This window comes from Myxine glutinosa, chromosome 8 (genome assembly GCF_964187855.1).
Source record: "Myxine glutinosa chromosome 8, kmMyxGlut1.1, whole genome shotgun sequence".
Lineage (NCBI taxonomy): Eukaryota > Metazoa > Chordata > Myxini > Myxiniformes > Myxinidae > Myxine > Myxine glutinosa.
In genome coordinates, this window is record NC_136268.1 from 138,011,173 (window position 1) to 138,033,319 (window position 22,147).

At 43.9% G+C, this 22,147-nt stretch overlaps 2 protein-coding genes across 2 annotated transcripts in view; both read right to left on the reverse strand.

Annotated features, from left to right (window-relative positions):
* Positions 1-386: 386 nt before the first annotated feature.
* On the reverse strand, positions 387-9,366 carry LOC144893336 (uncharacterized). Its single transcript, XM_078783749.1, has 2 exons — positions 9,290-9,366; positions 387-3,073 (listed from the first exon to the last, which is right to left on the reverse strand). The coding sequence occupies exon 2, from the start codon at positions 3,052-3,054 to the stop codon at positions 1,033-1,035; it is 2,022 nt and encodes a 673-aa protein (XP_078639875.1). The 5' UTR covers positions 3,055-3,073; positions 9,290-9,366; the 3' UTR covers positions 387-1,032.
* Positions 9,367-12,812: 3,446 nt separating this feature from the next.
* The window catches only part of ITPA (inosine triphosphatase), a 34,591-nt gene continuing 25,256 nt past the window's right edge, over positions 12,813-22,147 (reverse strand). The window contains exons 4-8 of the mRNA XM_068125269.2: positions 19,134-19,207; positions 19,008-19,039; positions 15,827-15,942; positions 14,543-14,619; positions 12,813-13,687 (exon numbers count right to left, since the gene is read on the reverse strand). Of these exons, the coding sequence (XP_067981370.1) occupies positions 13,522-13,687; positions 14,543-14,619; positions 15,827-15,942; positions 19,008-19,039; positions 19,134-19,207 (465 nt within the window). The 3' untranslated portion in view covers positions 12,813-13,521. The remainder of the gene's footprint in view (positions 13,688-14,542; positions 14,620-15,826; positions 15,943-19,007; positions 19,040-19,133; positions 19,208-22,147) is intronic.

The following is a 22,147-nucleotide window of genomic DNA, read 5'->3' on the forward strand; positions in this document are numbered from 1 at the left end:
TCTTACTCTAGGGGCTGGGCCTGAGTTGTATGCATTTATATGTATAGGGGAAACCCCATTTTTGTATGGTAGTATATAGGTCCTCGGCTTTAAAAAATAACTTGGGTTCTTGCTCGAAATCCCTATAGGTTTTGCCCAGCTTGCCCCAAAAGTTGCTCGTCGGGCGAGAAACCATACCGGGCATATCTCGGCCATTTCTTGAGCGATTTTCACAAATTTTTTTTTTTAAAATACAGGTTTTTTGGGGTGTTGAACACGCTAAAAGCAATATTTAGTCGATTTGAGAACTGGTTTACAAGATAGCGGCTCTGAAGCTCTTCCGGAGAAACCAAATCAGGTCCGAAATTTTTAATCCTCAATATCTCTTAGGTCATTTTATCATTTTAGATGATACGTTTTTGCTAAAAAAAGGAATACAGGTTTTACTGTTAGACAACTGCCATATCACACAAATTTATTAAGATTAACACCCACATCACAATGAATTTGTGTAAACTTCCACCATATCAGATCTAATTATATGGATTGGTGCAGGCATCATCTTGCAACTTCATGCACTTGCAGAAAGGGGTGCAGCCCACCTCCTCCATGCGGCATGGACATGTGGCTCGAGCACACTTGCCACAGTTACAGGTCACTGTCCACCGCTTATTCAGAGTCTTGCACCCTGTGACTGGAACAAGGCAGTCGTTCTCTAGCTGATACCCAAAATGTAGTGGATCTATGATGCTGGGTTGGAAGAGGTGGATAATCGAGTATGTACCGAACAAGGCTCGCATTATGTGTGGAAGCAAACCCTCTGACGTTGGAGGCAAATTTTGATGTGATGAACCTTTGGTCTGATGATATATTTGGGCACGAAGCTGTGTGAAGGACGAAAATTGGTTAGTCTCTCTTAACACCAGCACGAGGAATTTTTCAGCATCAGCCTTGGTCTCGGGTGTAATCGTCATTTCTCGACCGAAATTTCTAAGCAATTGGGTGGGCTGGGCTTTGAGGGCAGCTTTCTTGGTGCCTACTTTGCTCGTTGCATCACATCCAGTCAAGCAGTGCAAGGCAGGAAGGACATTGCAAACGTCTTGACCTTGACGTTCGTGCAGAATGTGCAGTGGGATATATCGCACAGTTTTGCCGCGTCCACCTCGCATTGTCATCCGTCCAAACCGCATTGCTTGCGCTCCACGATCGCATAGTTTCAGTTGTCGGATATACCAAGTCCGCCATGTGGCTATCACTGACTTCCAAGTTAAGTCTGCCTATGGCCCAAGCCATATCGGATAGTCGCTTGTCCCGCCTAGTGTCATCGTAGACTGCTGGTTGATCGTGGCCTTTGTAGGATGTGGGTAGGTCATCCATTTTCAGATTTTCTCCAAATTCGTGTAGCTGCTGACATGGCAATACTTCCTTTAGGGCTTTCGGACCATGAACTACAGATGTGTCAGAGCGCTTGGGTTTCGATAAGACGGCCTTAGGCTTATGCTGGTAGAGGACACACACCATATCATGTTCAGATGAATTTGCACCTTCGTGGTCCCAGTTGTCCGTTGCTGCTGATGTGAAGTTCCCTGGGTCAAAATGGGCTGGCAACTTCATGTCCGCTTCATTTTGGTTGACAGTGAACGCGGCCATGTCATGCTGGTACCGGCGAAGTTCAGTGTAGCTCATGGCCAGCGCCTGTCGATTCAGAGAGGTGACAAAGATTTTGCCACCACGTCCTAGACTGTGGGCAAACTCGGCATTCAATACAGACATTGGTGTTCTTTTTCTGCCAGAATGGTGAATGTAGAACATGTGCTGGAACATGGTCTGTATTTTCCGACATTGCTGGACTGAAAGAGAACCATCTTTGCGCGGCACCTGTTCCTCCTCCTGGTCTACATCATCGACATCTTCCTGCATGTCACTTGTTATTACTTGGTCAGCTGCGGCCCTGTATGTGGCTGGATTGAATTTAAACAAATGGCCATAAAACTGCAGGATGGGCTCTGGGATATTCATCTTTGACCAGGCTTGCTTTAAATCTTGGGCATCACAGAAGCGATCATCTAAGTCGAAGTCGTAGTCATGCAAGCATGCTCTGAATTGAGCTGCTACTAATTGCATGGGACTCACTGATCGGATACGCTCAGCAAGTACATTTGCCTCATTACCCAGCACATAGAATACCATGAGGCATTTTCTTGCAGAATCTGAGTAAGCAAAGTCTATCAGATCGTTGAACTGCTTGTAGAGGAGGACCTTCACATCCCTATTCTGGACATTACCTTTACCTCCTAGGTGGCTGTTCATCTGGTCTCGAATAGTAGAAAGTTCATAACCCTTGCCAGCACTCAGACCCATCTCAATCTCGTCAACGATCTCATTCCACACCCGCTGCTTGGCATTGAGTTGTACAGGGGCACTAAAAGTTCTGGAGCGTTCATCCTGCTGAATATATTTGCACATGCACTGGTTGTGATAATAAATATCAGACCCATACACAGCATGTTCGTCTTGAAGGTCACAAGTTCGACGGAAAACATCATCCTGGAAGTAGACGGTCGCATCTAGGAATATGTTTGCTCGGTTGCTCTCGCAGATTCTATATTTGGTGAAGTCACGGTTGACTGACTTGTTGCCACATATGACGCATGTATACTGATAGTACACAGTGGCACGACCAGGTGCCACACAAGCCGGTGTTCGCATGCTGTTTGACTGTGAACGAGTTGTAGTAGGTGTTGGTGACTGGGTTGATGCACAATCACAGGAGGGCACAGATTGCTTCAATGCTTCTTTCTGCTTCTCCTTAAGCTTGGCAATTTTGGTGCTATTTGTGTAGCCCTTGTAGCACGCATTTGTGACATGATAATTGAATAGAGCACCAGGCGTCAACTTCTTCAACCTTGCGAGCACCGCATCTTGTCGTGTCTCACTTGCGGATATAATCTGATCGCACCCATGTTGTGTACACACCAGCTTGTCTCGGGTGTACTCTTGGCAAATAATACAAAGCTCCTCATCAAACTCAACCGCAGCATCAGTCGCAGCGCTAAGATTGACCGCTTCCATCATGATGTTAGTCAGTTCCAATCTGAAATGGAAAGAGAGATAAAAAAGGGTTAAAAAATATCTTAAAACACATTGACAAATGACATTCACGAATATATCAAAGCTAGTGATGGTAGTAGGTACCTATAGTCCTATAAACATGGTTCGATTCCTTCGATTGACATTGGAATCACTTGATAGAGACTCCATATCGAATTTTTTTGTTTTAAACGTGTTCCCCACCCCAAAAAACCTCTACTTAAAAAAAAAGTTTGTAAAAATCGCTCAAGAAATGGCCAAGATATGACAGGTATGGTTTCTCGCCCGACGGGCAACTTTTGGGGCAAGCTGGGCAAAATCTATAGGGATTTCGAGCGAGAACCCAATTTTTTTTTAAAGCCTAGGACCTATACTACCATATAAAAATGGGGTTTCTCCTATACATATAAATGCATACAACTCAGGCCCAGCCCCAGGAGTATCTGACAGTTAGGGCTTACTTTCTTTCATTTATTGTTTTGGGGAGAGGGGATGTCAAACAAAACGTATTATTCCAACTAAACCCACGGCGGGAGTATGCGCTCTACTGAGTGGCGTTCTAGTTTTAATTGGATTTGCTACATTTACATTCGGCTTCATCCAAGGAATGAAACACAGCACCAACAAGAACAGAACTCAGTCGAGAGCATACCTCCGCCTGGTTGGTCATACCACTCAATGGTGAAGAACCAATAATTCTCATATCCGAATCCATATTCAGATCTTCACCAAAATCGAATCGTTTATTCCTTGTCACACACCCAACTTGTTCACCAAGTGTCGTCCAAATCGATCCATAACTTTTTGAGATATCCTGCTATGTATCGTTTTTGGCCCAATCTCCCGATGGTGAAGAATCACTTTAAGAATTCTAGTAGCCGGATCCGAATCCGGATCTTCACCAAAATCTAATCATTTTGTCCTCGTCACATACGCTACATCTCTGCCAAATTTCGTCTGAATCCGTACACAAGTTTTTGAGATATTTTGTTCACAAACGGACAAACAGACAGACAGGGGTGAAAACATATAATCTGCGTGAAAAAGTACAAGGTGACCCCCGATTTCCTTTTTCAGGTGCAATGAGCAGAAGGGCGTAATGTATCCATCCTTGCGGTGCACGGAGGTCGAGTTTGAGCGGTGAGACGGCAACACCAATCTGTCAGCATTGGTGGTGATAAAGATCCCACTGTGTCTTTCGAGAAGAGTAGGCGAGTTATCGCCGGCACCCTGAATAAATACAAGGACGTCAGGTCTGGCCAGCGGATTGATGAAAAACTTGGGCCAGAACTGTTCCCTTGGCCGACCGCACACGCAGCAGCGGATTTAATGGTCTGGTGGTGGTGAACCCCATTTGGTAGTGGTGGGAGGCACAGGCATATAGGGATAGAAAATGCTAAGGAGACTAAGCGGGCGATGCGATCACCCAGATTTAATTCTTTACTCACACCGGGTCATAGATCAGACATATGAAGTTTCAGATTTTTCGGATAAAGATTTCAATTCAACCACTTCTGCCTGGAATATCACTTCACTGATGACGTCATCATTATCACCCGATATACCCCATTGAGAGTTTATGACTCATGCCAAGTTTCAATTTCTTTTGTTGAGCAGTTTTGGAGAAAATGTCCAGTTTTTTTTTTCTTTAATCCAATATGGCTGCCATACCATGTGACCTACAATGTCAGAGTTAGCAATAAAATAATCTCCATGGGGAGTTTCTCCTATGTTTAAAGTTTCGCATCGATCGGACTAGCGGTTGCAGACAAAACCATTTTTAGATAAGGATTTCAATTCAACGTATTATGGCTGCAATACCTCTTCACGGATGACGTCATTATTATCACCCTATATACCCCACTGAGAGTTGATGACTCATGCCAAGTTTTAATTTCTTTTGTTGAGCAGTTTCGGAGAAAATGTCCAATTTTTTTTGCTTTAATCCAATATGGCTGCCATAGTATGCGACCTATGACATCAGACTTAGCATTAAAATATTCTTCATGGGGAGTCCCTCCTATTTTTAAAGTTTCACATTGATCAGACTAGTGGTTGCAAAGAAAACTTTTTAAAATGAGAATATATAGAACAGCACTCAGTAGAGCGCATACCTCCATCAGAACTCAGTAGTGCGCATACCTCCATCAGCACTCAGTAGTGCGCATACCTCCATCAGCATTCAGTAGGGCGCATACCTACATCAGCACCCAGTAGAGCGCATACCTCCATCAGCACCCAGTAGAGCGCATACCTCCATCAGCACCCAGTAGAGCGCATACCTCCATCAGCACTCAGTAGCATGCATACCTCCATCAGCACTCAGTAGAATGCTACCTCCATCAGCACTCAGTAGAGGGCATACCTCCATCAGCACTCAGTAGCATGCATACCTCCATCAGCACTCAGTAGCATGCATACCTCTATCAGCACTCGGAAGAGCGCATACCTCCATCAGCATTCAGTAGAGCGCATACCTCCATCAACACTCAGAAGAATGCATACCTCCATCAGCACTCAGTAGCATGCATACCTCCATCAGCACTCAGTAGCGTGCATACCTCCATCAGCACTCAGTAGCGTGCATACCTCCATCAGCACTCAGTAGAGCACATACTTCCATCAGCACTCGGTGGAGCACATGCCTCCACCAGCACCAGGGTAGCGCACATACCTCCATCAGCACTCGGTAGAACGCATACCTCCACCAGCACTCGGTAGCATGCATACCTCCACAGGCACACTGTGGAGCGCATACCTCCATCAGCACCCAGGAGAGTGCATACCTCCATCAGCACTCAGTAGTGCGCATACCTCCATCAGCACTCAGTAGGGCGCATAACTCCATTAGCACTCAGTAACATGCATACCTCCATCAGCACTCAGTAGAACGCATACCTCCATCAGCACTCAGTAGTGCGCATACCTCCATCAGCACTCAGTAGAACGCATACCTCCATTAGCACTCAGTAGCATGCATACCTCCATCAGCACTCAGTAGAACGCATACCTCCATCAGCACTCAGTAGAGGGCATACTTCCATCATCACTCAGTAGAGCACATACCTCCATCAGCACTCGGAAGAGCGCATACCTCCATCAGCACTCGGTAGAGCGCATACCTCCATCAGCACTCGGTAGAGCTCATACCTCCATCAGCACTCAGTAGAGGGCATACCTCCATCAACACTCAGAAGAATGCATACCTCCATCAACACTCAGTAGCGTGCATACCTCCATCAGCACTCAGTAGCGTGCATACCTCCATCAGCACTCAGAATAATGCATACCTCCATCAGCACTCAGTAGCGTGCATACCTCCATCAGCACTCAGTAGCGTGCATACCTCCATCAGCACTCAGTAGCGTGCATACCTCCATCAGCACTCAGTAGAGCACATACTTCCATCAGCACTCAGTAGAGCATATACCTCCATCAGCACTCGGTAGAACGCATACCTCCACCAGCACTCGGTAGCATGCATACCTCCACAGGCACACTGTGGAGCGCATACCTCCATCAGCACTCAGTAGGGCGCATACCACCATCACCACTCAGTAGATTGCATACCTCCATCAGCACCCAGTAGAGTGCATACCTCCATCAGCACTCAGTAGTGCACATACCTCCATCAGCACTCAGTGGAAGGCATACTTCCATCATCACTCAGTAGAGTGCATACCTCCATCAGCACTCAGTAGAGCGCATACCTCCATTAGCACTCAGTAGCATGCATAGCTCCATCAGCACTCAGTAGAACGCATACCTCCATCAGCACTCAGTAGTGCGCATACCTCCATCATCACTCAGTAGAGTGCATACCTCCATCAGCACTCAGTAGAGCGCATACCTCCATTAGCACTCAGTAGCATGCATACCTCCATCAGCACTCAGTAGAACGCATACCTCCATCAGCACTCAGTAGAGGGCATACTTCCATCATCACTCAGTAGAGCACATACCTCCATCAGCACTCGGAAGAGCGCATACCTCCATCAGCACTCGGTAGAGCGCATACCTCCATTAGCACTCGGTAGAGCGCATACCTCCATCAGCACTCAGTAGAGGGCATACTTCCATCATCACTCAGTAGAGCGCATACCTCCATCAGCACTCGGAAGAGCGCATACCTCCATCAGCACTCGGTAGAGCGCATACCTCCATCAGCACTCAGTAGGGCGCATACCTCCATCAGCACTCAGTAGAACGCATACCTCCATCAGCACTCAGTAGCGTGCATACCTCCATCAGCACTCGGTAGAGCACATACCTCCATCAGCACTCGGTAGAGGGCATACCTCCATCAGCACACGGTAGAGCGCATACCTCCATCAGCACTCAGTATCGTGCATACCTCCATCAGCACTCAGTAGAGAGCATACCCCCCACCAGCACTCAGTAGCGTGCATACCTCCATCAGGCTGAACAGTTTACGTTTTGTATCCCACTTATCGGCCGGATCCGGATCTTCACCAAAATGGAATCAATTCTTCTCTGTCACACACCCAACATGTCCACCAAGTTTCAACTGAATCCCTCCATAACTTTTTGAGATTCCCTGTCTGTGAGCAGATTTAGACAGACAGACAAACAGACAGGGGTGAAAACATAACCTCTGTCCACCTTCGGTGTCGGAGGTAAAAACTAGAATAACACGCTCGCCGGACATGAGTGAAACATTAAACATATTTGGAAAATTCGATACTTTTATGGTATTTTCATCACTTTTGAAGGAAAAGACCACTCACTGTACGTCACACTTGGCACACATCATCTTTAAACAATTCCAATACTCTGAACTAAAAGAAATGAGATCCACGCGTTCACTTTTAACGACGTAGCCCATGGGGCAATGCCATCTCAAACCGTTTGTCTGTCTGTATGTTCCCACAAACGTCCACCAATCAGAGCTGAAGATCTGGTCACATGACAGGGGGACATTGTTTAGTAACCATTGGAGTTTCATATTTTACTGAAAGGAAATATAATAACCTTCTGTGGAACGTTTTGGGATTCCAGCAGGTGTTGTAAGGTAGGTAGGAGGTTTCAGAAATTCCTCAATACAATTTTAATTTTGAAATGTGATCGACACGGATCTTGCTCCCGAATCCGGAAGTGAACAGATGATGATGGTTTGCTGGTTTAATAATATCTCAATACAATTGTGATTTGGCATTATATTTTGATATATTAATAGTTGTATTATTTTGTGATTGGAATGATGAATGATGCTGTTTGGAATGAAAATATAGCGAACCTGCTGTCAATACCTGACCTTTGACTGAAGGTGGCACAGGAATGTGCAATTTATTGGTTCGTCGTTTACCATTCGCCGTTTTCTTTACCCAAGTCATTCACGAACCGGCTGTCCACGCCTGAAGTCAAAATAATTTAATACTTACATTATTTTCTAACCGCTAGCTGGTATTCCAACCCGGGTCATATTATATCCTCTTCAACTAAAGTATCAAGCAAGCCCGGCTAGGCCGTTGTTAGACTTTTGGTCTTGTTTAATTAGCATTTTTTATGACGTTAGGATAACTCAGAAAAAATATTTTTTGCAATCGTTTTTCACTTAAATACATGCATTCCCCAAATTTAAACAAAATTTGAATAATGGCTTCAAATGTTAAAGATTTTTTAAACGGATTACTTTGTCTATAATTAGTATGCAAATTAGATGCGTGACATCACAAAATGTCATCATGTAATATGACAAATATGGACATTAAATATCCCATTGTGTCCTTCGTGAAAAGTAGGCGAGCTATTGCCGGCATGCTGAACAAATTACGTATTCCTGCACTAACCAGTAGAGGGCAGCATTGCATCATCGTCACGGCCATGCCCTCAGCCAATGAGGCTATCTCGCGATTTGTTCTGTATACTAACGAAGAAGAAGATGCATCCTCCTGAACACACAATGCCAAGGGGCAGGGTCAGGAAAAAAAATCTGCCAATAATTTACAAATTATGGGAATGAGTCATCGCCTCAACGAGCTCCTTTCCTGTCAGATATAGAATATATTCAAGAAAGGTGTTTCTGACTGTCCAAACCCGTCGGAGAGTCACAATACGATCCCGTTACGATCGACGATGACCCAGAAATCATTGATCACGATACCAAGTGTAGATATCACTGGATGAAACAGAACAATCAATCATCAGTCCTGAAACAGTAAATGGTGTTGCGGGATTGCTTACAATAAACATACTTTACCTCACCGAAAAGATTGAAAATCATGTCTATGGGAGTAACGGGACGAGAAATGAAGAGCAAATAATAATGTGCAAACAACAAATAATGTGAAAAAAAATAAAAAATACATTTTAAACACAAAAATATTCACAAAATTGCGTGATACTCAGCATTAAGTGGGATTTTATACCTCAAATTGATAATTTTTGGAATGTTCATTCTCTGGAAAGGCTCTCCCTATCGCAGTCGCGTATGCCTCCGTCATGGCAACAATATACCGTTAATAATATAATTGCGCTCGATGAAGACACGGGTCGGCGATTCCCCTTCGTGTTGACTCGGGATCACGTGGTTTATCCGTTCGTGTGGACCCGGCGGCTCCATTCACACGGCAGCTGCGTTATTCTCTGGGAGGGGTTTAAATTGTGTGTTCATTCAACCACATGAATTCAAAGCCTCTTAATTTATGTTCAGTGGAGGAACCGGGGAAGAGACCCCCAGGGGGTTGTGTGAAAATTACCCCGCCACTGTACACAAGGTGATTGATTGGGGTCGTTGAACTGTTGAACCACGGCCTACCACCCCCAAGCCAATAGGTTGTGCGAGCGTTTTCACCGCTCCATGAAGGCCGCGCTCATGGCCGGCCTTCAGGACGACGGTTGGGCCGACCGGCTGCCGTGGGTCCTTTTGGGCCTCCGCACGGCCCCCAAGGAGGACCTCCAGGCGTCCACCGCCGAGCTCGTCTACGGCCAGCCGCTCCGCGTCCTGGGCGAGTTCGTGCCCGACGCTACCAGTCCCTGGTCCGCAGCTCGCCAGCGCTCGGACCTCCAGGAGGCCGCCCGCCGATTTGCCCCCGTGCCAACGTCCCCCCAGCGCTTCGCACAGCGGAGTACGTCTTTGTGCGTCATGACGCACACCGGGGGCCACTCCGGCCGCCGTACGACGGGCCCTTCTGGGTCCTGCGACGGGACGACAAGTCATTCGTCATCGACTTCGGCGGCCGGGCGGACCAGATTTCAGTGGACCGCCTCAAGCCGGCGCACGTGGACGTGGACCAACCACCACGGTTGGCCCTTCCTCCGCGGCGAGGCCGCCCCCCGTCCACAGTTCCCCCCGCTCGACCACCCACCACCACATCGGACCCCCCCCCCCCCCCCACGACCCTCCAGGGGTCGCTTCGGCCGGGTCATCAGGACCCCCCTTAAATTGACCCTGCCGGTGCAAGTCGATTCTGGAGGGGCGTGTGTAGCGGTTACCGCTGGGTGTACACAATCGCCTTGCACCTACCAAGGACGCGGCCAGGGAGCGATCACCATGACAGGCTCGTCCAGGCCGCCCGGACAGGCCCAGACGCGCCTCTCCCGGGCATGCCCGGACTCGCTGTTCCCGGGCTCGCCCGAGCCTCCCGGGCACGCCCGGTCTCGCCTTTCCAGGGCTCGCCCAGGACGCCCGGGCAATCGGGCATGCCCGCTCTCGCCTTTCCAGGGCTCGCCCAGGACGCCCGGGCATGCCCGCTCTCGCCTTTCCAGGGCTCGCCCAGGACGCCCGGCCATGCCCGCCCTTCCAGGGCTCGCCCAGGATGCCCGAGCAGGTCCAGACTCGCCTTTCCAGGACTCGCCCTTAACGCCCGGGCATGCCCGGTCTCGCTTTTCCCGGGCAAACGCTCCGGCATAATGTGTATATATATTGCTGCCCGATAAACGGGCTTTTCAGAGTACCCGAGTTTGATACGTGCAATAAAGCAACTCGGACGAATTTCCGTCTTTGGTCGCGTCAATCCTTCCGACTCGCGTTGGAGCATAGCTCCTTCATATATATATGTACATATATATATATATATATATGAAATATACACACACAAATACAGACATGAAGAGTTGTTTCTTCAACTACTTGGGGGTGGGCCGGTGGGTGGAGTATGTTTGGTAAGAATAATGGTATTGTAGGACTCGTGCGCAATGTATTTTGGGAACTTGAGACGTTTATTTGGATGATGTTTGCGAGTATAGTTTCATTTAATAATACTGTGCTGTCACACCTGTGAATGTACATTGTATATCAAACAGACATGGGAGCGGAGTCTACATGGCCAAGGAACCTGTTAAAAGGCACAATGTCTGAACAACAAATTCTGAACTCCCCAAATTCCACATTTCCCCCATTATGGGTCATGCTTTGCATTCATTTTTTGATGCACCGTACTCTTTACACAGCGTAGGTGCTGCCGAAGTAGTTTCTTGGCAAGGGTTGTCCTGGGACGTTTGGCATCGTCTTCCCAGTGTTGTTGGTCCGTACTCTGTCCTTTCAAATGATGAGCGTTAAGCAAGTAGGCAGCACGTACCATTAAAAAAAAATCTTTGGTACGGCTCAGCCAGGGTTTTAACCACTGACCTCTCAGACTCAGAACAGATGCTCTAACCATTATGCCACCGAGTCTGGTTATGCATTCAATACCAAACCTCAAAGTAGTCCAACTGATCAGTAATCACCCTGAATAACCAACTCTGAGTTCAAGCTTTCATATAGAGAATGAAAAATAATGAGATGGCTCAGAACTATATGAGAATAGTATATAGCATAGTTAGAATTCTGAAAAATTGTTTCGTCGTAATTTGAGGACACCCCCTAGTCTGGAGCATGAAAATGGATCCACATCTTCATTAAAATCATGTGGATTAAAAGATACACTGCTCACAAGGGATGGGCAGATTCCAGTGCAATTGTACATCATTACAATTAATTGAAGCCTGGTGTTGGCTTAGCGGTTAGGGTGCCGGCTTGGGATCCTAGGATCCTGGGTTCGAATCCCGGTCGATCGCTAAATTAACACCAGGGGGGTTTACTCAGCCTGTCATCCTTCCGAGGTCGGCAAATTGAGTACCAGCTTGCTGGGATGAATGATCCCGGTGTGTACTCCGGTTTAGAATAGGTACACCGTATCCCTGCGCATCGTAAGAGGCGACCCAGGGTTGGCGCCAGGAAGGGCATCCGGCCATAAAAACATTTCCTCAAACAGGGAACCATGATTGTCATGGGACCCACAAGGCTAACCCCCAATCTCGTGGGGAAAAATGGCCTTAAAACGATCATTCATTCATTCATTCATGATGAAGGGTTTACAGGTGTTTAACAAGGCCAATGGAAGGCAAAGTGGACGTATACCTTTAAAAGGAAGTTATCCTCCAGGGGATACGGTAATATGACGTTTGCCCATGTTGAATAAAGCTCACCTTCTATGTGGTCACTCACCGAGTTAAAGGTCAATCAATGATCTCAAGATCAGCAGCAGCTCGTAGTAAAATGTACAAATTATAGTGGGATCTACAGAAATCTAATCTAAACTTCTTTCTGAATGTGGACATCTCAAACATACATGTCAAAAATCTGTAGACCACTCGGCCACTGACAGATCAGAGAAATGTCTCCATCCACCAAATACCAATGAAAAATAAAATCTAAAGCAAATAATGTGTACTCAAAACAAAGACGTGCGTTGAACAGCAAGAACAAGCACAATTATCCAAACCACAACTGAAGCAACAAATCCAAAATATTACCTTTTATTTTTTTGAATTCATAAAGCAATTGTCAAACTTGATATTTTATTTCAAAACATTCCTCAACCTATATTTTTCAATTAATCACTCTTCTCAGGGGTGCGATTCTGATTCATCAATGAGGTAGCTTGGCCTATACACAAGAGGGACAAGCTTGTGTTACAGGTAAACACCTGAAAAAAAAAAAACACAGGTCCAAGTACAGGAACAACAATACATTGATCTATATTCACAATTCGAAACGATTGCTATTAAAAGAAATCCTGAAAAATCGAAATGATCGCAAAGCAATCTTCGGACTGTAGCATTCGGAGGTGTGATATACAATGGGTTTGATTTGCATATTTTACTCTTCTGAAGTTTAACACAACGAATTTCTCCACAACTTACCAAGAGTAACTAAAGCCAAATGTATAATAAATCAGGTATTTGGCACATTACACAAGGCAAAATTTAAAAGGAATGCGAAAAAGCAAGTTAACATTCCGCTAAGATAATATCATCTGAAATGTGCATTTTCAAGTCAGACCGATTTAAACATGAAACAAAATGTCCAAAAAGTGCACAAACCTCAGCTGCAACTGCCATTTATCTGCAGCTTCAAAACTCCAAAAACTTGTTACAAAACAAATAAACGGGCAAATTAAAGGTAACCTGATGGCACGAGGGGCGGCGGTTCCTGCAACATCGCACCCCTCAATCCCTTAGTTTCTGTTTCTTTGGGCTGCTCGACTCGTCTGCGACCCGAAGTTTCGCATCTGCGCTGGAAAGATGTGCCGTGACAAAGTGTCTCCGAAAAGCATCCAGGGCACGGAAGCGATGTGAGATGGAGTTCTTGGTCTCCTTTGGCATCTCGGCATAACTGAAGAGACGGACATGACAGACTTATCATTTATCTATTGTGATACAAGGCTTGTGGAGAAGCTCGTATGTGTATCACATCTAGGACAACCCCAAGAGTAGATAGATACCAGTGATACATTTACATGAAATACAAAGACATTAGAAGAAAATAGGCAAACATCTGGTTACGTGTATTTAACCAGAATTCCTATCATGATAAGCCACAGTTTCTCATGGGAAACTAACAGGCCAATCCAATTAGAGAGATCTTAAGCACATTCTGCTAAGACAGAAAAAAAAGAAAAAGTCTCTTGATCGATCGCCTCTTGATAGTCTCCAAAATGAAAAGTCGATTCTTTTTTTCCACAGAAGTCCGGGCCTCAACTGAAACTCAGAATCGAGTTTCATACTATAAAAGGAGCCATGCGTGAGTGCGTCCGAGTTTCAGCCATTGGCAAGACAGTTCATCTGACTCCACCCACAATTTACATACTACGGCCACCATGTTGGTACTTACTGCTATGCAAAGTCAAAGACTTTCGAGCTGTCATATTCACAATTGCCATGCCCTCCATACAAGTTTTCCCTTCGCTGTAAAATTATGAAAGCGACCGTGAAAAGGATTTTCAGCAGATCAGCATCACGGGCCTTGTGAAGGTAGGCCTCAGTGATCGAGTAAGCGGTCTGTTGTTTATATACCACCGAAATAACTGTGACATTCTCTCAAGCAGAGCTTTTACCATGGAGGTTACGTAAATCCTTGTTAATCCGCTAACTGACGCAAAACGATCCAATCAATAACGAGCATGCACTCTCCAATTATGTTTGTGATGTCACAGTGTACACAAATCTAAAAAAAACTTCAAAAACTCACGTTTTGTCAAAGCCATCCGGCTGGAAGCAGGGATCCCAACCGAAGTCTCGTGATCCCCTTGGTTCTACGATTTTCCCCTGGTGGGAATAAGTTGTATATATAAAAGCTGAGCAACTCATTCAAAACAATGTGTTCCAATTATACCTTGCATTCAATTTGTAGCCGATTTAGTTCAGCCAACATAATGTTTTATTAGCCCGTCCCCCATGCAGCGGGAGATGGGGTTTTGCAATCACTTCTGTGTGTGTGTGTGCGTGTGTGTGTGTGTGTGTGTGTGTATCTGTCTGGGCTGTAACTTTTTTTTTTAACCATTTGAGCTTTTGTCATCAAATTTTCAGCAAATTTTTTTTGAAGATATGGAGAAGATAAATGAACAATATGGTCGAAAGGTCAGCAACACAAAAAATGGTCAATTTTCATTCAATTGACCTGCTGAAAATTAAGAATTTGCAGATTAGGTCACTAAATTGGTTCACAAATCAAAATCTAGAAGCAAATTGTCTTTTAGATCAAAAGGTCAAGGTTGCATAAAATCGTCAATCTTCATTGCGTATGTTTTTTTTAGCCGTTTTTGTCATGCTTAGCATATGGAAGAACAAGAAGATGTCTGAATACAAAGCGGATGCGGACGGGCTTTGCATTTTCAGATGCTTTCTAGTTGTTAATTGCGATAATGAAATTGGCCAATTTTAGGTAAGTCAAGTACAGTGGCATTTGAAAAGATATAGAGTTAGTTTTCCATTACCTTGCTTTCTTTTCTATTTATATTTCAACCATTACTCGTGTATCACACATATTGAATCTTGTGTCAGATAACAGCTGAACAATACGAGTCGATGTTTTGGGATTGAACTGAAAAATGCATTGGAAAGAAACATTGTGCAGAACTCCGATCAGAGGAGTATAATGCAAATGAAGGATGGGCCTCGTAAAGCCATTATCCATGTGGCTGTGAAGCTGCATCTGGGCCATTTTCATTGCATTATGTAATAGAGTTAACATATACATTACCTATTTAATAATTATTTCTAGTTTAATGTTTAAACTAGTTTAATGTTTGATGAACTAATTTAATGTTTAAACAGGTGCCACCATAGTTGTGGGGAATTGTATTCCTAAATCAGCCTAATTTGTCAATCATTACCAAAATGGGACCCAGAAAAGTTTGCAGATATATTTTGGTTTGAGAAACAAGGTGGTAAGTTTATGATGTCACTTGGGACCACAAGAAAAAGGGAAAAGTTTCATTAAGGATTGTTACTGAGTGACGATGCACAAACGTACAGGTGTTTCTCCCCGGAAAAGGATCACTGGGTCATCCTTACGTCCCGAACTGTATGCAAACGTGCAAACAGCACGTGCCGACTTGTCATCGAATGCCGCGAGAAGCTTGTAAAGGCCTGGTCAGAAGTGGGTGAGGAAGGAAGAAAGAAAGATAGAGAGAAAGAAGGAAATAAAGAAATAAAAGATGAAAATAAACTACTTCGACAGGTTGACCCAATTCTCTGAAATTAATCTACTTATTACATGCAAATAAGATAGGTTTAAAGGTATCCGAGAAAAACAAGACCATACATCACCCAGAATCACCCTTCATAAAAAATCGAGTTTGCGAATGATGACATCAATGGTGGCATGATGTAAAAAATAAAAAAATAAAAACAAATAAGGGATAAAGATAATTATTGTTTCGTTTCAAAAGAAAATGAAACTGATGAAGTTCCAAAAACTGAGGAATTACCAAATTTGTTCATCAAACCACTTCTTTTTTTCCACTTTACATCATTATACACAGAAAGGTATGAATAATTGGTAGCAAATAACTTCGGAGAATCTTCCTAACAATTTGTGGGTTGTGTCATGTCTGGTCCATATGGTTTCCATATTAACAAGATTGAATGTTTAGAGGTTGTCCATTTCAATTTATTCATAAATTAATGCTTTATATTTGATTGAAGGTTATAATCTATACTTTTATGGTTCCCTGCCAGAATAAAATGGACATCCCTAATTGTATGTAAAGTTTATCTTCTTCTTAAGTCGGCTCAGGCAAAACTCAGGTGATATTGAGCCTCAGCTTCCAGTTCTCTCGATCAAGCATTGGTGTGTAGTTCCTACGTCTCGAGGCCCATATCCTTCTTTAACATGTTGATGTAGTTGAGGTGCTGGACTGCCCCACTTCAACCTTCCATGTTTAGGTGTCCAGAGTACAAGATTGGAAATAGGTTCGTTTTTTGCGGTCGTAGCAGTGCCTAGCAATCCTGCGACGTCTTCTTCTAATTTTAACCGACAGCCTTGGAAGAGAACCATAGAGCTCTTTATTTGTCTTATGTTCAGATCAGTTGACATTGAAAGCTGAATGAAGATGTTGAGTATAGCATCCATCAAGTTCCTTCTCATTGTTTGCATTGAGGGGTCATGCTTCACTTCCATGAAGCTGGACAGACAACTGTTGCCATGAATAGTTGTTCCTCTATTTATTATACGTTCTAAGGCTCGTAATAGAGCGCACGCGCATGCACGCACGCACGCACACACACACCTTGGGGATGTGCCATCGCTGCCTTCACTTCCCGGGATCCTCTTGGTACCAGCGACGTCATAACAATGGTGCCGCTTTTCTCATGGGACTTAGTGGGACATTTCCTCCTCCCCATAGATGCCAACCGAAGGGGATTGTCCGTGCTCTATTCTTTTAAATGCTGAACGTCAAGCAAGGAAACAATACATACCATTTTAAAAGTCTTTGGTATAACTTGAACCAGCCCAATCCAGATGGGTGTTTTTTTTAGGAAACACCATCTCCTTACGGGATGGCCATTGGCTCCCTTCAGCAGCTCATCTGCCCTTTGTAGGCTTTTAGTCCCTGCAGGGTATCACAGTCACCCTCCCCACCAGCAAAGCCAGAGGGAGGTGTCGGTTTAGTCACCGAGAGTGTCAACGTCCATATTATTGAAAGTTTGTTGCATATTCTCCATGCGGCAGCTTTCCTTTGTTTTGATATCATGAGTAGTTGTGTTAACCCAGGAATCAAGAAGTCTTTGACAGTCTCAGGTTTTATTCGCTCATTTGACATGATTGAGACCTCTCTCGACTGACTTGATGCCATCACTCTAGTTTTTTTTTGTCGCACTAAGTATTACCTCCGCCACCGAAGGTGGTGGAGGTTATGTTTTCACCCCTGTCTGTTTGTTTGTCTGTGAATAGTATATCTCAAAAATTTGTACAGATTCAGACGAAATTTGGTGCACAGTTGGGTGTGTGACAACGAAGAATTGATTAAATGTTGGTGAAGATTCGAATCCAGATGCAAATCAGAGATTGTTTTAAAGCGATTCTTCACCATTGAGTGATAGGGCTAAAACCGACATATAGCACGATATTTCGAAAAGTTATGGATGACATGACTTGGTGGACGAGTTGGTTAGACGACAAGAACAAGACGACTAGATTTTGGTTCAGGTCCAGATCCAACCTATCAGTGGGATACTAAACATAAACTGTTCAGCCTGGCGGAGGTATGCTCTCTACAGAGTGTCTATCTCGTCAGCCCTATTTTTACAGGCACTTGAACTCTCTTGAGAAGTTGTGCGCTTGATCACTCCTTCTGACAATGTCTCTGTCATTGCAACGTCAAGATCAGCAAGAACCTCCATTGTGACTCTTTTACTTTTTCTTAATTGTAGTTGGAATCACAATCCCTCCTCCTTGCCTATTACAACGTTTCAGAGTGTGTCATCAAGCACTATGACAAACAGGTAATGGGCAAGGATGTCTCCCCGTAGTACTCTGGCTAGAACTTTGTAAAGTTGCATTTCTCCATTGAGCGAGAGCATCTTGGTACAAGTATTACAAGGCATATGGAAAGTCACAATCACAAGTTGATCAGCGATTCCATATGCTGATAGGATGTTCATCATCTTGCCACGATGGATGGAGTCAAAGGCTTTTCGAAAGTCAATGAATGGCATTATTGCAGTAAGGTTATGGGCATGAATTCCTTATGATAGCCATCTCCATACAATAACGTGTCCAACTGATTTATTTATTTACTTTAAATAAAAATACATTTCACTTGCAGGGTTTTGAATTTTGCAACATTAGGATTCCCATCAGTTCCAATGGGTGCCAAATCTCATCAAAATTGGAAGTGATCGTGAACATCTCTGGTTGATTTACCATGAAATGACCCGCAAGCTGTCATGTTTACCCATGACTTGGTTGTATGTCTTTCACGTTCTATATTATAAAAGCTTTCTCCAATATGAGCAATAATCTTTGTAAATAAAGTTGTTCTTTTCATGCAAAATACTTATCAATCACTTTCTTATTATAATACATTCTTATTAATTGAATTATACTGCACAACATGCAATCAAATCAGTTCACCCCATTCCCCCAGAATTGACATAAATTGCATCAATGAACAGCCAAAGATAGAAAAATGAGTTCCTTCAAGGCTTACCTTCAGGCTTTAGTTTGTCCAAAAACCATTTTCTGGCAGAAAATAAAATGTCAAACAAGCAAACATTAAGAAAGAGGGTTACTGTACAGAAATAACCAAATTATGTGCCCAGCAGTTGACACTCACATGTATGGGCCTGGGAGACCTCCAAGCGCATTGAAGCAAAGACATGCGTCCTCAACGATGAGTGGCCCATCAACCTTCAGAAAGAGCATTTCAAAATCAGCCGTTTGCTTGATGGATTCTTCATAGACAACAAGCGAGATATGCAAATACATTATTTTCAAACGCCAGGTGGAAAAGGGAAGTCAAGACAATCATCAAAGTTTAAAATGCAGTGTAGTGTCAATGTGCTAGATAGAAGTCACAGATAACTGGGGAACATCACTGGCATGAGGTTAGAATGCACCAATGCCAGTCCTCTTTGGGTAATTAAGTGAGCTGTACTTGAATACTGAGGATAACCCACTAGTATAGGCATATTTGGAATTTCGTGTATTTTTTTGTTAAAAGCAAAAACTCAATTGATTTTGTAAGAAGGTATCATAAGCTTAAAAAAAAATTAGGGTGGCATTTTTTCTGAACATTCTAAGACTATGAAATCCAAGATGGCGTTCAAAATGGCCGCCGAACACTAATAATGCGATATCTTCGCGAGTACATGCGATACAATTACAAATAAAGTGTCTAAATATATGTTTTCTGAGACCAGGAATCGAATGGAATCATCAAATTTATGTTATATGTATGATCTACATGCCAAATTCCAAAATGGCCACCGCGCACCCACAATGTAAACTATACCTTCTCCCTTCGCATGTAATTACAAACAAAGTATCTATTTAAAGACATGTATTTTTCACAAAGAATACATAATTAACAAGCCAACAAACAGATCTAAATAAAATGAAATACTTGATTTACTGTTCAATCTCTTAAATCGTTTAAACAGGAAGATGCAAAAAGTCATACTGATTAAATGCCTGGCTTTCATTTAGTATTTTTACCAATGGATATCAAGTGAATTATAATTTTGTGAATGTCATCGAAAGTAACACCTCAATCTTCACAATCTTCATTTATCCCTGGTTGGACAGTTTTGTTGTTGCAGCTGAAAACCCAGCATCCACAAACTTCCGTACATGGGATATTGTTCTTGCGACAGCTGCACCTTCCTTCGCATCCACGTTTGCACCCGCACTTTATGAGGTGCAATACTGCTTCAGGAGCTGGTGGATTCAAACAGCGAACTGGAGAGAAGTGACTTGAAATTGCATCAAATGTCCAACCAAATGCAGGTGGTGCTGGGAGGCACGGGTGAGTTTCACAAGCTTTTCTCCAAATCAAGGATATGTAATGTGCCCGACGAATGTGTAAGTCCAGTGAACCAGAAGTTGGTGGTAGGTTTTCTCCTTCGGCTGCACGATTTGAGTAGAGGAACCAACGGAGCTCATTCACTTTTGTGTAGATTTTGGATCGATACAAAATACAGACAAAGCGTTCCAACTGAGAGCATACATCAGCGGGCAGATCAATGTCATCATTCCCGAGCATTGCTAGTGCATCCAGGATCTCATCATCACAAGACATAAATGCCTTGAAGCACGAGTCTTTGGTTCTGCCAGCAAATCTACCAGACATATCGGAACCTGTCAGAGCATGAAAACCTAACAGTGCAGAAGCGCGCTTTGGTCCTAAGTTGTTGTATATGCTCCGCACAGAAATGTTCCTCTTCAGCCTGCCCTTTCCCGTAAGGAAGGTTGTAGACGTTGGTAAGTTTGGATACATGTAGACAAGCAACAAAAAGACGTCTGTGTCTGGGGAACTGACAACAAGTTCTGCTTCATTGAGAACAGTTAGAGCATGCAGTACAAGCAAAGTGTCTGCCTCTTCTTGGCTGTGAGTGAGGAGCGAGTCTGGGATATCAACATTGCCCTTGGTTTGTGTTCCTGAGGTCACCATAAGTTGTTTCAGTCTGTTGTTGGAGCTCTTGCTGAGACATACAACTTTGTCAGCCAAATAGTCGGTCAGTTGTCCTTTGGCGCGGATATCTGATAAGAAGTCCTTCAGGGAAATATGTTGGATTAAAGTGTTGTCCTTCACGTGGTAATATGTTGACTTTCCCTTGGTCCTCTTTGCCCTCATCTGTTCCTTGAGCGATGTTTTGATGTACCGGTCGAACACCAATCTGACCTCATCATATTGTGCTGCCATGTTACAGATTATCTGGAGAAAGGCATCTGCAAAGTCTTGGCATATTTTCATTTGTTCCGTTTTGATAACTGAATTCACCATAGCCATCCCATCAATAATGATCACTCGGTGTGCTGACGATTCATCTGTTGGGTCAACATTTGTATGTTCCACTGCTGTGTCTGCCACCTGCAAGGGTACTTGGATTGCTTGGATTGCCTCATTTCTGTCAGCTTGAACATGTTGTGTGTTACTGTCCAGCTTCTCAAGATGATGAAGTATTGATGCCTTATCGTATGCCAGCAGGAGGGATCCATCTGAAGCAAATAGTGATCGAGGCACCACACCAAACTCATAAGTTCCGATGCATTCCTTGAGATTCAGCTCTGGTCGACTTCTTGAAATAACAATGAACCGTTGCAACAGTCCTCGCTCTTCTTTGATTTTGACCACCTTGTCTCCCATTCGGATTTCTGCCATTGCATTGGCACTTTTGAAGGTACCCAGTTTCTTTTTGGTCATTTTGTCCCACACAGAAAGTTTTCCTTCCGTTAGGCGTTCAGTGACGAAACCTTCAAACATCTGTTGCCCAATCTCATCACGCCGAAGGATGTCGTTGGTAGCAGTTTCATTCATAACTGCTTTGGTGAGCAGGTTGTAGATCTCATCCTCATCAGTGGATTCAAATGGGTTTCCATGCTCGTGAAATACTGCACTGAGTTTGACAAACCTTTTATGCGATTCTTTAATGTAGAGAATTCTGTTTCCCCATATAAACATCGAACATCAGTTGTTGTAATTACTTTCTCTACTGAAGGCAAAGAAGGATGAAGCACATAGTTTGTATAATCTGTTTGCTTGCTGCTCAACTGGCAAAGCATAGTTCAAAATCCACCGTTTTTGACTTCTTGTTAGATGAAGACTCTGCCATTTTGGTTAATCTAAGG

Bases quoted from the DNA above. Each gene is read 5' to 3' on its own strand.
- LOC144893336 (XM_078783749.1), bottom strand. From the start codon at position 3,054: ATGATGGAAGCGGTCAATCTTAGCGCTGCGACTGATGCTGCGGTTGAG.